This window comes from Orbicella faveolata, unplaced genomic scaffold (assembly GCF_042242905.1).
Source record: "Orbicella faveolata isolate gen_17 unplaced genomic scaffold, um_ofav_v1 contig_24, whole genome shotgun sequence".
NCBI classification, from domain to species: Eukaryota; Metazoa; Cnidaria; class Anthozoa; order Scleractinia; family Merulinidae; genus Orbicella; species Orbicella faveolata.
Window position 1 is genome coordinate 12420677 of NW_028301552.1, and position 13075 is coordinate 12433751.

At 40.5% G+C, this 13075-nt stretch overlaps 1 protein-coding gene across 1 annotated transcript; it reads left to right on the plus strand.

The window, feature by feature from the left end:
• Positions 1 to 6281: 6281 nt before the first annotated feature.
• Positions 6282 to 8856, plus strand: LOC110043249 (protein kinase C-like). Its single transcript, XM_089292290.1, has 5 exons — positions 6282 to 6355; positions 7416 to 7478; positions 7610 to 7862; positions 8229 to 8309; positions 8710 to 8856. The coding sequence occupies exons 1-5, from the start codon at positions 6282 to 6284 to the stop codon at positions 8854 to 8856; spliced, it is 618 nt and encodes a 205-aa protein (XP_089148416.1).
• Positions 8857 to 13075: the final 4219 nt, after the last annotated feature.

Consider the following 13075-nt stretch of genomic DNA (forward strand, 5'->3'; position numbering starts at 1 on the left):
TAGTTTTATATCCGTGAGGCTTGTTAGCTAGCAATAAAATTCTTATTCTTTTTCTTCCAGATACGTGTCTCCACATTTTAAAATACAAAACTCTTGTTTTGGAAACTACAATAATACTCTTTTGTCCGGGGCAAAAAATGCAGCGACTTCTCGTTTGAAAAAGGATTGTAAAACAAGCGAGTAAACTCTTACGATTTTTCAGGAAAGAAAAAGGCCCGGCAAATGTCAACTGAAATATGACAAAGAAATATCCCTGATTATTACCATAGCAACTGATAGAATTCTTCGTTTTTATTTCAGTAGCGCAGTTCCACAAGAAAATGTCTTAAATAGAGAAGACCAGGTAAATAACCATTCCTATTAAGAGAGAACTGTTCCTCTTTCACTTCTATGCTCAAGGTGAAATATGAAGTCTTTGCTGGTAAAACCTAGCAGCTGACCAAAGTCGAACTTTTAGTTAAAAAAAAAAAACATTTCGTGTACGGGAGGGTGGTAAACCATTGAGTTCCAATTAACCAATCAGAAGCCGTGTCTACTGTCCTGATATCCTGCGACATCAAGTCACTGACCTGATACCTTCAAACAAAAGAAACTTCAACTAAAATTTTACTCAGGCCTTGATCATTACAGAATAAAAAACGCCTGGAAGGACCCGGATCAAACAACGACGCATTGCATTCTGGCATATTTTTCATCGCAATACTGATAACCGCTACAAGCCACAGAGGTTTCCATATGATCCCAACTTTAATTTTTTTCCTGCAGTTTACTTACTTTTCTGTTTCCTTAGGAGAAGGACAGAAATACCAGCTCCCTTGATAAGCTTGAAAGGTAAGTTATTCAACATTGTGATCAGGTTTGCATCTGTGAGGCTTGTTAGCTAGCAATATAATTCTTCTTTTTCTTCCTCTTCTTCTTCTTTTTCTTCTTCTTCTTCTTCTTCTTCTTCTTCTTCTTCTTCTTCTTCTTCCACATACGTTTCTCTGCATCTGATTGAATACTTTGTTTTTATTTCAGTGGTGAAGTACCTCAAGAGAATGTCTTAAATAACAAAGACCAGGTAAGTAACCATTGCTATTTAGAGAAAGCTGTTCTTCCTTCACTTCTAGGCTCAAGATGAAATATGAAGTCTTTGCTGGTAAGACCTAGCAGCTGATTAAAGTCGAACTTTTAGTTTAAAAAGTCACTTCATGCGCGGGAGGCAGGTAGCAATTGAGGTCCAATTAGCCAATCAGAAGCCGTGTCTACTAGTCGCTGACCTGATATGACCACGATATCATGTTCACTTGGCGCATGTACATGTGGGTACAGTAAATACCTAATCGTACCTTTTTGGCACGTTTCGGTGGCATATCAAGCTCGTTTGGTCTCGCTATTGGTATTTTGGCTCGACTACGTTTCGCCAAAATACGAACCACGGCTCGACCGAACTAGCTTGATATGCCACCGAAGTTTACCAAAACTTTTGACGGCGTAAAACCATAATGTGCAAGTTATTTTATAAATGCACGGCCGGGTTTGTTGACTATCAATGGTCTGAAACTATACCAAGGTGAACTGAGTAAGCTACCTTCAAACAAAAGAAACTTCAACTAAAGTTTTACGCAGGTGCAATAAAGGTTAGTTTCCAAGCTGAGCGATCCTTACAACTTCCATATAGTCGCCTTGATCGTAACAGAATAAAAAACGCCCGGAGGGACCTGGATCAAACAACGACGTATTGCCTTATGGTATATTTTATATCGCAATGATCGCTGCAAGCCACAAGGGTTTACATATCATCCCAACCTGCTCAATTGTGCCGAAGGACAGGATATGATTTTTGAGGTTCCCGGTCTACATCCCAGCTAAATTGCCATTGCGTAAATGACCAGCTAAACGAAAAACAAATTCTATGCTTTCAATGTTGAAGAAACAAAATAAAGCTCACCTGTTCACGTTATTCTCAGTTTCTGTTTTTCCTTTGAACAGGGTTTTATTTTTCGGGTTTCTGCCTTCAACAGGGTATCTATTTGCGTTTAATTTACTTCTTTAAGACCGCGGAACACACCTATCCGAAGTTTACGGGAGTACCCCGCCCCTGGAAACTTTAACCTTAACATAACAAAAGGACTTTTGAGATAAGAGATTGTAACAACCAAACAGGTTAGACCAAGGATAGTAATGATTCACGGGGAGGATTTGAGCGCGAGGCTCGCTAACAATTTTTATTTACTCTTCTCTTCCTTAGGAGAATGACGGAAGTAACAGCTCTCTTGATAAGTTTGAAAGGTAAGCTTTTCAATATTCTGATTAGGTGTATATCTGCTAAGCTTGTTAGCTAGCAATACAATTCGTCTTCTTTTTTTTTCTCCTTCTTCTGCTTGTTACGGTTTTCCAGGGAAGATGAAAGTTCCCGGCAAATGTTAACTGAAATATGGAAAAGAAATATATCTGTGATGATTACCATAGCAACTGATTGAATCATCGTTTTTATTTCAGTGGCGCAGTACCACAGGAAAACGCCTTAAGTGAAAAAGACCAGGTAGATAACCATCCCTATTTAGAGAAAGCTGTTCCTCCTCCACTTCTAGGCTCAAGAAGCGATTAGTTCTTTAAGACCCTTCGCGGCACACGCCTATCCGGAGTTTGCCGGAGAAGCCCGCCCCTGGAAACTTTAGCCCTCATATAACAAAAGTACTTTTAAGATAAGAGGTTGTAATAACCAAACAGGTTAGACCAAGGATGGTAATGATTTAGGAGGATTTGAGCACGAGGCTCGCTAGCAGTTTTCAATAATTTTAATTTTATTTCCTGCAGTTTATTTACTTTTCTCTTTCCTTAGGAGAATGACAGCTCGCTTGATAAGCTTGAAAGGTAAGTTGTTAAACATTCTGATCAGATTGATATCTGTGAGGCCTAGGCTTGTTCAATAACAATAGAATTCTTTTTCTTTTTCGTTTTGTTGTTGTCGTTGTAGTTCTTCTTCTTCTTCTTCTTCTTCTTCTTCTTCTTCTTCTTCTTCTTCTTCTTCCTCAGTCTTCTTCTTCTTCTTCTTCTTCTTCTTCTTCTTCTTCCTCAGTCTTCTTCTTCTTCTTCCAGATACGTGTCTCTGCATTTGAAAATACAAAACTCTTGTTTCGGAAACTACAGTAATACTCTTTTGTCCGGCGCAAAAAATGTAGCAACTTCTCGTTTGAAAAACGTTAACAACAGCGACGACAACGTAAAACAAAGGAGTAAAATCTTACGGTTTTTCAGGAAAGAAAAAAGGTCCCGGCAAAAGAAATATCTCTGATGATTACCATAGCAACTGATTGAATTCTTCGTTTTATTTCAGTATTGAAGTACCGCAAGAGAATGTCGTAAATGAAGAAGACCAGGTAGATGACCATTGCTATTTAGAGAACGCTGTCTCCCCTTTACTTCTAGGCTCAAGATGAAATATGAAGTTTTTGCTGGTAAAACCTGGCAGCTGACCAAAGTCGAACTTGAGTTCTAATTAGCCAATCAGAAGCCCTGTCTACTGTCCTGCTATTAAGCAATAGAACACGTTTTCCATGTTTACATAGCCTCATCTAAACACGTGGTTCGGAGAATTCGAAACTTTCGAGAATTCTCCCAATCCCCGAGTGTTTAGATGAGGCTATGTAAACACCGAAAAAGTGTTCTACTGCTTTCATAAAATAATTCTCAAAAATACGCGCGAAGCTAAAATGTCACAACCGTGTTTACATACTCTCATGTAAGCACACCTATCGACCAATGAGTTCGCGTAGTAGCTCAGTTATTTCATAATCTGCGATATCAAGCGACTGACCTGATATGACTACGATATCATGCTCACTTGAGCGGCACACACCTGTCCGAATTTTACGGGAGTACCCCGCCCCTGGAAACTTAAGCCTTCATATAACCATAGCTAATAGAGCGAACTGGTTATGAAGCCCGGCAAACATCAAAGGAGCAAACAAAGACGCCAAGATTTATGTTGGAAGGTCCACGACGGAGCACAATCGTTTGTTTTGCGCTAATACACTATGCATGAATTACGTAACCAACACGTTTCTATTGGTTCATTCCTCAGTGCGAAGTGAACAACTATTCTGTTTTGTGCACCGTCAAGGCCAAAAAAGCGAACAAAAACATACAACAAAGAACTTTGTCGGGTTTCACAACCATTCCCCTCTATTAACTATGATATAACTAAAGGACTTTTAAGATAAGAAGTTATAATAACCAAACACGTCAGGCCAAGAATAGTAGTGATTGGGGTGGATTTGAGCGCGAGGCTCCCACATAATTTTCAATACCTTTAATTTTTCTTCCTGTTGTTAACTAAGCGTAAACCCCACGTTAAATTAAGTATCGTATCGTAGTTAACTTACTTTTCTCTTTATCTAGGAGAATGACCGAGATAACAGCCCGCTTGATAAGCTGGAAATTACTTCTGAAGCCAAGATTCCAGAGAGGAAATATTCCCTTGCCGATTTCACGTTTCTCAAAGTACTGGGAAAAGGTGGTTTTGGGAAGGTGAGAGTTTAACCCTGAAAACCGTATAGAGAACTGTCTCTAAAAGTCGAAGTATAGCTTTTGAAAACTATCATTATGAAATAAGATATGATAAATTATGTAGAAAAGATGAAGTAGTTGCACTGGTGATCTTTGTTATGTCAAGATTACAGTTGAAATTATAAATTTGGTATTTTATTTTTTTTACTAGGTCATGTTGGCAGAAAAGAAGGGCAGTGACCAGCTTTTCGCCGTTAAGGCTATTGAGAAGAAAAAGACGGTTAAGAATGGTGATGTGAAAAACGTCTTCACCGAGAAGAGAGTGGCAGCTTTAGCATCCGGTTATCGTTTCCTCACAGCGCTACATTCCACCTTCCAAACTGCGGTAACTGTCTGACACAAACCACTAAGGCTTCGTTCACGCTATGCGGGAGAAATTTGAAAACGGCGTTTTTTCTCTGAAAACGCCTCAAATGTTTTCCGTCTACACTAGGCCGGAGAAATCTGAAAATGCAACAATCTTAGGTCATTTTGGATTTGAGTTTGAGGAAAACTCGGTCAGGAAAATTACATGATTATTGTGACGCCGTCGTCACGTCGAAAAGCTCCGTTTTCAAAATGTTTTCCGTCCACACAAAAACGTAAAGCCGGCGTTACCCAATTTCTCTGGTTTGAAGCGCGTTTTCGAAAAGCTCCGTTTTCGTGACGAATTAATGTGGACGGAAGACCTAACCGTAGAAATAAAGCTGCGTTTTCAAATTTTTCCGGTGTACTGTGGAGGCAGCATAAGAACGTTTTACATCCTTCTGTTCTCGAAGACTCGAAGAGTTTAGGAGAATTTAAAAACCTTGTTTATGAAAACCCTCACCCGACCTCAGACCAGGATGTACCTGATTACTGTCAAATTCTCCCAAACTCTCTCAAGAGTTACCGGCATCAGGCTATGTTATCAAGAAAAGGGTTGCTTGCTATTTCTTACATAAGATAATTTCAACGATGACAAAATTCATCATCTTTCTTCATTTAAAAAAAATACAACGATGCTTAATAACCCGTACCCTGAACAAACAAACAAACAAACAAACAAACAAACAAACAAACAAACAGAAAATGCCCGACACAATGTAAATTTTATGAAACACAGAATCGCAGTCAGATGACCTTTTCACCTAAATTGCAATCAGGCATTCTTCTTTTTTCGGCGAACGAAAAAAAACAACAACAACACCAAAAATAAAAAAAAAACAGAAAGCCCTATAGCAGGTTACATTTCATCTAAGTCCGTAATTCACTTGAGTCAGCTTAAAGGAGCTCAGTCACGGTATTTTGAGTTATGTTGGCCACATACAAAATTACCTTTAAATGGTAAGAAACCTGAAAATAACAGTTTAATAAGATGGAAAAACACCAGAGAGATAATGATAAACCATAAATGAACAAGGATGGCTAAGGATGGAGAAGATTAACACGGATTACAAACGACGAATTTGAAAAATTGAGGCTAAACTTTTCAATATGCGCAAACCGTGACTGAGCTCCTTTAAGTGTTTTCTCACGTGCGAGGAACTGATTGCCTTGTATTTCTATATTAGGAAGGTTCTTCCATTCTTGTCTTCCTCGATTTTTCTAATGTCATTTGCTTATTTAGCTCACTTAATTATATTTAATTTATTTCTTAAAATCTCTGTTATGACTCGAGTTTATGATTTTTGTTCAAACAATGATATTAATTGTATAATGCATTAAACGGATTGCGGCAATTCTTTTTTCAGGATCGTTTGTTTCTTGTGATGGAATACGTCAGCGGTGGCGAACTGATCTCGCTGATTTGTAAAGAAGGAGGATTTGGTGAAAAAAGATCTTGGTATGTATCTCAGTTTTAGCCAACAGCCCTAAACACAGTAGCTTGCAATAAGAGCGTATTTTGGGGAGCAAGCGCATTTTGAAGCGAGCGCCATCTTAGAGCCTGTTTACAAGGAGGGACGGTTACCCTAGCAAGCGGGTTAACCCTAGCTGGAGGGCAAAAGATAGCCCGGGTTTACAAGCAAAGTTTTATAGTTAGGGTAACCCTACAACCCGTGACAACTTAATGCGCGGTTACACTCAAAGGGTTTGGAAACAATTAGAAGGTTAACCCGGGTAGGCGGGTTAACCCTACCCGCAAAAATGTAACCCGCCTACCAGGGTAACCCTAGCTGCCTTGTAAACACGATGAAGAAAAAAAGAGGAAATGTGTGAGTGCTAGGGTAACCCGCTTGCCAGGGTAACCCGCCCTCTAGGGTAGCCCTCCCTCCTTGTAAACAGGCCCTTAGATTCAAACTCGGAAGAGGTTTGGGGAGAGACGAAAACGCCCCGAAATAAAAGGAGTTAAGCCCCGACCAAACGATCGCAACATTTCAACGTGACATATCGCAAAATTGTTGGGAGCAATATATTACACGTTGCGCACGTTTGGCCACCCTGTTGTGACGTGTTGTGACAACTGGGTGTTGTTAGCTCAAATTTGACCATTTTCAAACACCCCACATGTCGCAACACGTTGCAACTGGGTGGCCAAACACGCGAAACATGTTGCGCCCAACAATGTTGCGATACGCTGCGTTGAAATGTTGCTATCGTTTGGTCGGGGCTTAGGACTGAAAGAGGAATAGCGGGGGAGGTGGAGGGGGAGGGGAAAGGAAAATACGGCGTTTTTTCTCTCCTTTTTTTTCCACACCCTCCCCGCCCACTTTTCCTCAGGCAACATGCCGGCGAATCTGCTCGAAAGCGAGCTAATACCGATAAATCGTGAGCACACGGAAAATGCCGGCACTGCAGGCTATAAAAACTGTTTTCATTCCTTGTCATGTTTGAATTCTTTTTTCATGTCTTAATTTCTTATAATAAGTAATTTTTATTTTTAATTTTTTTAATTTCAAATTTAGTTTCTACGCTGCCGAGCTTGTTCTGGTCCTTCGATACCTTCACGGACAAGGTATTATCTACAGGTAAGAAATGTCATTCCTTTTAAAACATGAGAACCATTTTCTCATTAACTGCCTATTAAACTCAAGCGGCTTTCTGTGAGTGCAACATTCTCTCTCTAAAGCTAAAATTAGCTAGTTTCTTTTTCCAACAGAGATTTAAAGGGCGAAAACGTCCTTTTAGACAAGGATGGTCATATTAAGTTGGCTGATTTTGGACTTTGTAAAGAAGGTATGGGACCAGGCGACTTAACAAAGTCGTTTGTGGGAAGTCCAGTGTACATTGCGCCTGAGGTAAGTTTGAAGCTTTTTGTTAGAAATTGGTGTTCTTTGTTGGCACAGTCATTACGGAGCTCAACAGCTTGTGTTAGTTCTGAGTTTCTATCGCGGTGGTCTTTCGTTCTCAGAGTTTTTGGCTAAACTTCAGTACAAATAGCGTATCGAGTACAAAATCGTAACTGAATCTCCTCCACTGCAAGTTTTTAAGGTTGCTCTTTTCACTCAAATCCTTCTTAAATGCCTGCTTACAGTATGTGTTGTGTGCTACTCATAAAATCGCATTGTCATGCATTTCTCATAATTCAAAGGTGTCTTCAGAGCCCATAAGAATCCTCCTAAAACCTTTCTGACTGTTACTGTCACTCACATTTCAGCCCCATTCTGTATTCCATGTCACACCAAGTCTTTTCAAAAGCAAAGAGCAAGTTTTTCTCAGCTTCTAATGTCGTAATTCCTAACCTTTACTGATTACGTCGTGTATTACTTTAACATCAGATACTTGAACAAAAGCCTTATGGCTTCTCTGTGGATTGGTGGTCGCTAGGAGTTCTTATGTACTTGATGATGCTGTTTGAGGTATGTAGGAACATTTTATTTCAAAGGACCTATTGAACGTGTCAGCCCGGGTGCGTTAACTTTTGCGTCTGATTGTGACTCCGTTCTCATGAAATTCCTCTCACATAGCACCGGATATAGGTTTAAACTTTCAGATGTGATTGATTTGTTTGGCTGTTTCAGAACGAATTTTTCATTCAATCACAGATACAGCTTTGGAAATGATTTCATAGAGAATAGGCTCGATTTCCGCCCCTCTCTCAGTGCTGTCTAGATTAAAGTTTCCTTCCCGGGAAAAACGGGAGAAGCGCGTGCTCCTTTCCTGAACAGCGGTTGGTTATCAAGCCTACATAAAGAACAGTCCCGTCTATAGCAAACGGGACAAATTAATACGGGTACTAACAGTTCTTGTTCTTGGTAGCTTCCTTTTCCAGGAGGGAATATGTCCGACATATTTGATGCTATTCTTTACGAAGATGTGTTCTATCCTTTGTCCATCTCATTGGAGGCTTTTGAAATTCTCCAAGGGGTAAGAACCTCACGATACGACTTCCTAATGCTTACATAAGTGAACGCTTGTAATGGAAACTGCTAAGGAGTACTGGTCGAGAGATTTAGGACGAAGAAACCTTGGGTCGGGATAATGACGTGCACGCGAGAAGAAAATTCAACGCCTTCTTGAACTTAGATCTCCCACGGCTAAGCGTCAAACTAGTGTGATTTGGGTAGGAGATTATACCACCAGTATGCGCTCGCATTCTAAGCCTCCGCGGAGATAAAGTTATGCTAAAAGATTTTAAGAGAAAAGGTAGACTATAAGCAGCTTACAAGCAAAGCTTCAATGTGGTGCAGGAAAGAAAGCTATTGATACCATTAATTGAAATTCAGAGACTAGATTTGGTCTGCTTGGCAGCGATTTCGTGAAGGTCCGCCTAGTGCATCCTCGTACCGCCTCGCGTACCATCATGCCGCTTCGTCTGACCTCGTACCGCCTCGTGTATCCTCTTACCGCCTCGCGTATCATCGTACCGCCTCGTGTATCATCGTACCGCCTCGTGTATCATCGTACCGCCTCGTGTATCATCGTACCGCCTCGTTTATCGTCGTGCCGCTTCATAAGACCTCGTACCGCCTCGCGTATCATCGTACTGCTTCGTGTATTATCATACCGCCTCGTGTATCATCGTACCTCCTTGCGTATCGTCGTGCCGCTTTATGTGACCTCGTACCGCCCCGTGTATCCTCGTACCGCTTTGTGTATCATCGTACCGCCTCGTGTATCATCGTACCGCCTCGCGGATCATAGTGTATCATCGTACCGCCTCGCAGATCGCTCCGCCCCTTCATGTGACCTCGTACCGCCTCGTGTATCCTCGTACCACTTCGTGTATTATCGTACCCCCGTGTATCATCGTACCTCCTCGCGTATCATAGTGCCGCTTCATGTGACCTCGTACCGGCTCGTGTATGATCGTACCACCTCGTGTATGATCGTTCCGCCCCGTGTATCATCGTACCGCCTCGCGTATCATAGTGCCGCTAAACGTGACCTCGTACCGCCTCGTGTATAATCGCACCGCCTCGCGTATCAATATCGAATGGTCCCATTCAATTTAAAAGAGCTCGCAAAAGTGGACCTTTGCTTAAATTGCTTGCAAAAATTAGATGAGTGCTCGCTTGCTCGTGCTCGTAAAATTTTTGCAACAGCTGACATGCTCGGATTCTGAAGTCTAGTAGCAGTTAGCTTCTTCTCGTGGCTAGAAACGGGCTTTAGATCTCCACTGACTCACGTGAAGCTAAGTGACGTAATTTGGCATCAAACAAGGCAGACTGGCTGTTCAGCGCAGTAAGCGGCTGAGATTGGTTGAGCCGCGATAAGATCCTAGCATGCTGCCTTTAGCTTTGTGCCTATCATGTGCTGTTTTGGAAGTGTCAGCCAGATTACTTGGCACAAACCAACTTTTCCATTTAATTCAAAAGAGAGATTCTAGCTAGCGGAAAATTGAGTGCTCGCTGCTCACCATCTGCATTTTCTGAAGCGCTCGCTGCTCGCAAGACAAATTTGATCACTGCTCGTGCTCGCAAAAATGAACGCACTGCTCGCATGCTCGCAAAGACTATTCGATACGCTGTGCCGCTTCATGTGACCTCGTACCGCCTCGTGTATCATCTTACCGCTTCATGTGACCTCGTACCGTCTCGAATTGGAAGATATTTAAGGCGTGTTTCTTTCTTTTTCTTATAAGGCTTTAAAAGTTTTCTATCCTCAGGACGATATCAAAGTAATTTAATTCAACCAGATGCTTATCTTTATTTCACTGATTTGCAGTTTCTGACAAAGGACTGTAATGAAAGGCTCGGCTGCACAGCCAGCGGGGAGCAAAGCGTTCTGGATAATGCATTCTTCAGAGAGATGGACTGGGTCAAGTTAGAGGCGAGACAGATAGAACCTCCTTTCAAGCCCACAATAGTAAGAAAAATGCTATAACGTACTGTATCTTGTGTCATAATTAATTATTCATCTTTTTTATTTATTTATTTATTTATTTATTTATTTATCTACTCCGGCTTTTTCCTTATTTGTTACAAGTTAACATAGCTTAAAATCAGAACTTTTCAATCTGAAAATTCAACCTCAATCATCTTTGTCATCAATCCTGTTTTACTGGTTTTCTTCGCAGCAGTCAAGAGCAGATGTTCAAAATTTTGACAGCTTCTATACAAGCGAGGACCCAGTCCTTTCTCTGCTGTACGAAGAGAACACGTTAAACTTGGAAGAACATTTCAAGAACTTCACCTTCGTAAATCCAGAATTTATAAGCGACACACTCGCTTAAAAAACAAATTTCTTTTTAAACAGAGCTGTTCAGACTAGAAGTCTAGCATCTTTAATCAGTGATGGATCCAAGAAAGGGTTTTAGACCCGTATTTTTTTCAATAGAAATAATTGTTTTTTAATGATAATACAATACTCAACAGTACAATAAATACAATACATTACTTACAATACTGCTTACTTACACTGATAACAATACACTATATCACTTACGGCTAATTAGATACATTACTTACGGTATTTACAGTACTGGTTACTTACAAAATTACAATATTCTTCTTACATTATTTACATGTCTTTTTTCCCCTTAATTGATATTATCATTAAGCAATAGACCACAAGCTGTTATGCTTTACAAGCTGATAAACCACGCGGGATGTTGGAAGAACACTCGAAGAATTCGTAAATCACGAGCCTGCGGCTCGTGATTTACGAATTCTTCGAGTGTTCTTCCAACATCCCAAGTTCCAAGTTCCCAAGTTCGTGCAGAAGAAAGGAAAAAGTTCGGGCCCTCTCCTCTATCTATTTAACTTGGTTTGTAAATAAGGCTGTTGCTCAGAGTCCTAGACAAGAAATCTCATAGCTGTAATCGGTGATGGATCAAAGAGAGGCAGATTTTTTTTATAAAACTCACGTAAGGCGCAGAAGAACGAAACAAGTTCGGGCACTGCCTTCTATCCATTTATTTTGAAGACCGCTAATTACCGCTGTAACGGAAACCCTAAGAACTAAAGTAACATTTACTATGTAGAAAGAATTGCAATAAGATCATGAACTGTCATGACTATATCTTTTGTTTGCAACGACAAAATATTTATGAGAGAAGGTGATTCTCCTCGTGCTGTTCAATAACGAGATTTTTCAAATAATTATGATTCCTTCAATAAATAAAGTGCGAGAACTGATCGAGTCGTACGTCTTAGTAAATTTCAGTCGTAAAAGTGAAGTATATTTTTGACCATGATGGACCAAAAAGGAGCTGGTGAAATGACCACCGTCTTATGTTACCTTTTTGGGTTTTGAGCCGAAAAATTGTCCATGACAGTTTGTTGGTTCTAGGATCGATACTTCGTAGGGGTGAAATTGAATAGGCCCAGGAGCCATAATCGGGGACGGAGAGCGTAAGCGCGCGCCATTTCAAGTATTGGGGTTGTCCCCATGATATGGGACAATAATTCTATTTTTAGAACAAATTGCGCCATCACCTGCGGCACACGCGCGTACATGCTGCGAGGATTTTTGCGGATGTCGCGCGGGGAAAATGACGTCCGAAATTCCCGAAATGTTTCATGTTTTTGCCCCACAACTCAACGCGTTTACGTCTGTTGGAATTTTGCTTAAGTATTTTCGTCGTAAGCTGCTCCAGTTTGAGTGAAGTAAGACAGTGTCGAATTTAGGTATGTTCCCATGTAAGCTTATATATATCGCTGACCAAGTTGTGTTCCGACTGATGCTTCTTTTACATGAGCTGTACATTACTCCACTTTAAATTTCACATATGTTGAAGATTAACAGCTTTTCCATTACACAGCAAAAAACTAGCTGGATATATTTAGATATAGCAGAGCTTCAGGACTTGATAGTTTGCTAACTCCTCTTGCCACACGCTTGCGAGGAATTTGTCAGTCTATCGCGACCGAAAAGTAAAACAAAATAATTGCTAGTTTGAGTTTCGCCTGAATTGTAAGGAACGCTTAATGTTTCATCAAGGCTTAATAACTTTACGTCCGTAGATACTGCTCAGTTTTATTCGTGTAAAAATGCAGTAAATTTTCTGTTGTCGATGAATGAGAGCGCCCGCCGATGCGTGTTTTGTACACGGTCAGTAAACATGACAAATTGTACTTCCTCCGCACTTTCGTGTGAAAGCGTACATCGAACTCAAACAATAGCTCTATAGTTTTTAAATATGTTTAAGATTGATAAATGTTTGAGAACATATTAAAAGCTA

Excerpts from the sequence above, each read along its gene's own strand:
- LOC110043249 (XM_089292290.1), top strand. The coding sequence starts at position 6,282 with ATGGAATACGTCAGCGGTGGCGAACTGATCTCGCTGATTTGTAAAGAA. Across the intron at positions 7,863-8,228 it reads GGTGGTCTTTCGTTCTCAGA|ATACTTGAACAAAAGCCTTA; the intron begins GTTTTTGGCTAA and ends CTTTAACATCAG. Across the intron at positions 8,310-8,709 it reads ACTTGATGATGCTGTTTGAG|CTTCCTTTTCCAGGAGGGAA; the intron begins GTATGTAGGAAC and ends TGTTCTTGGTAG.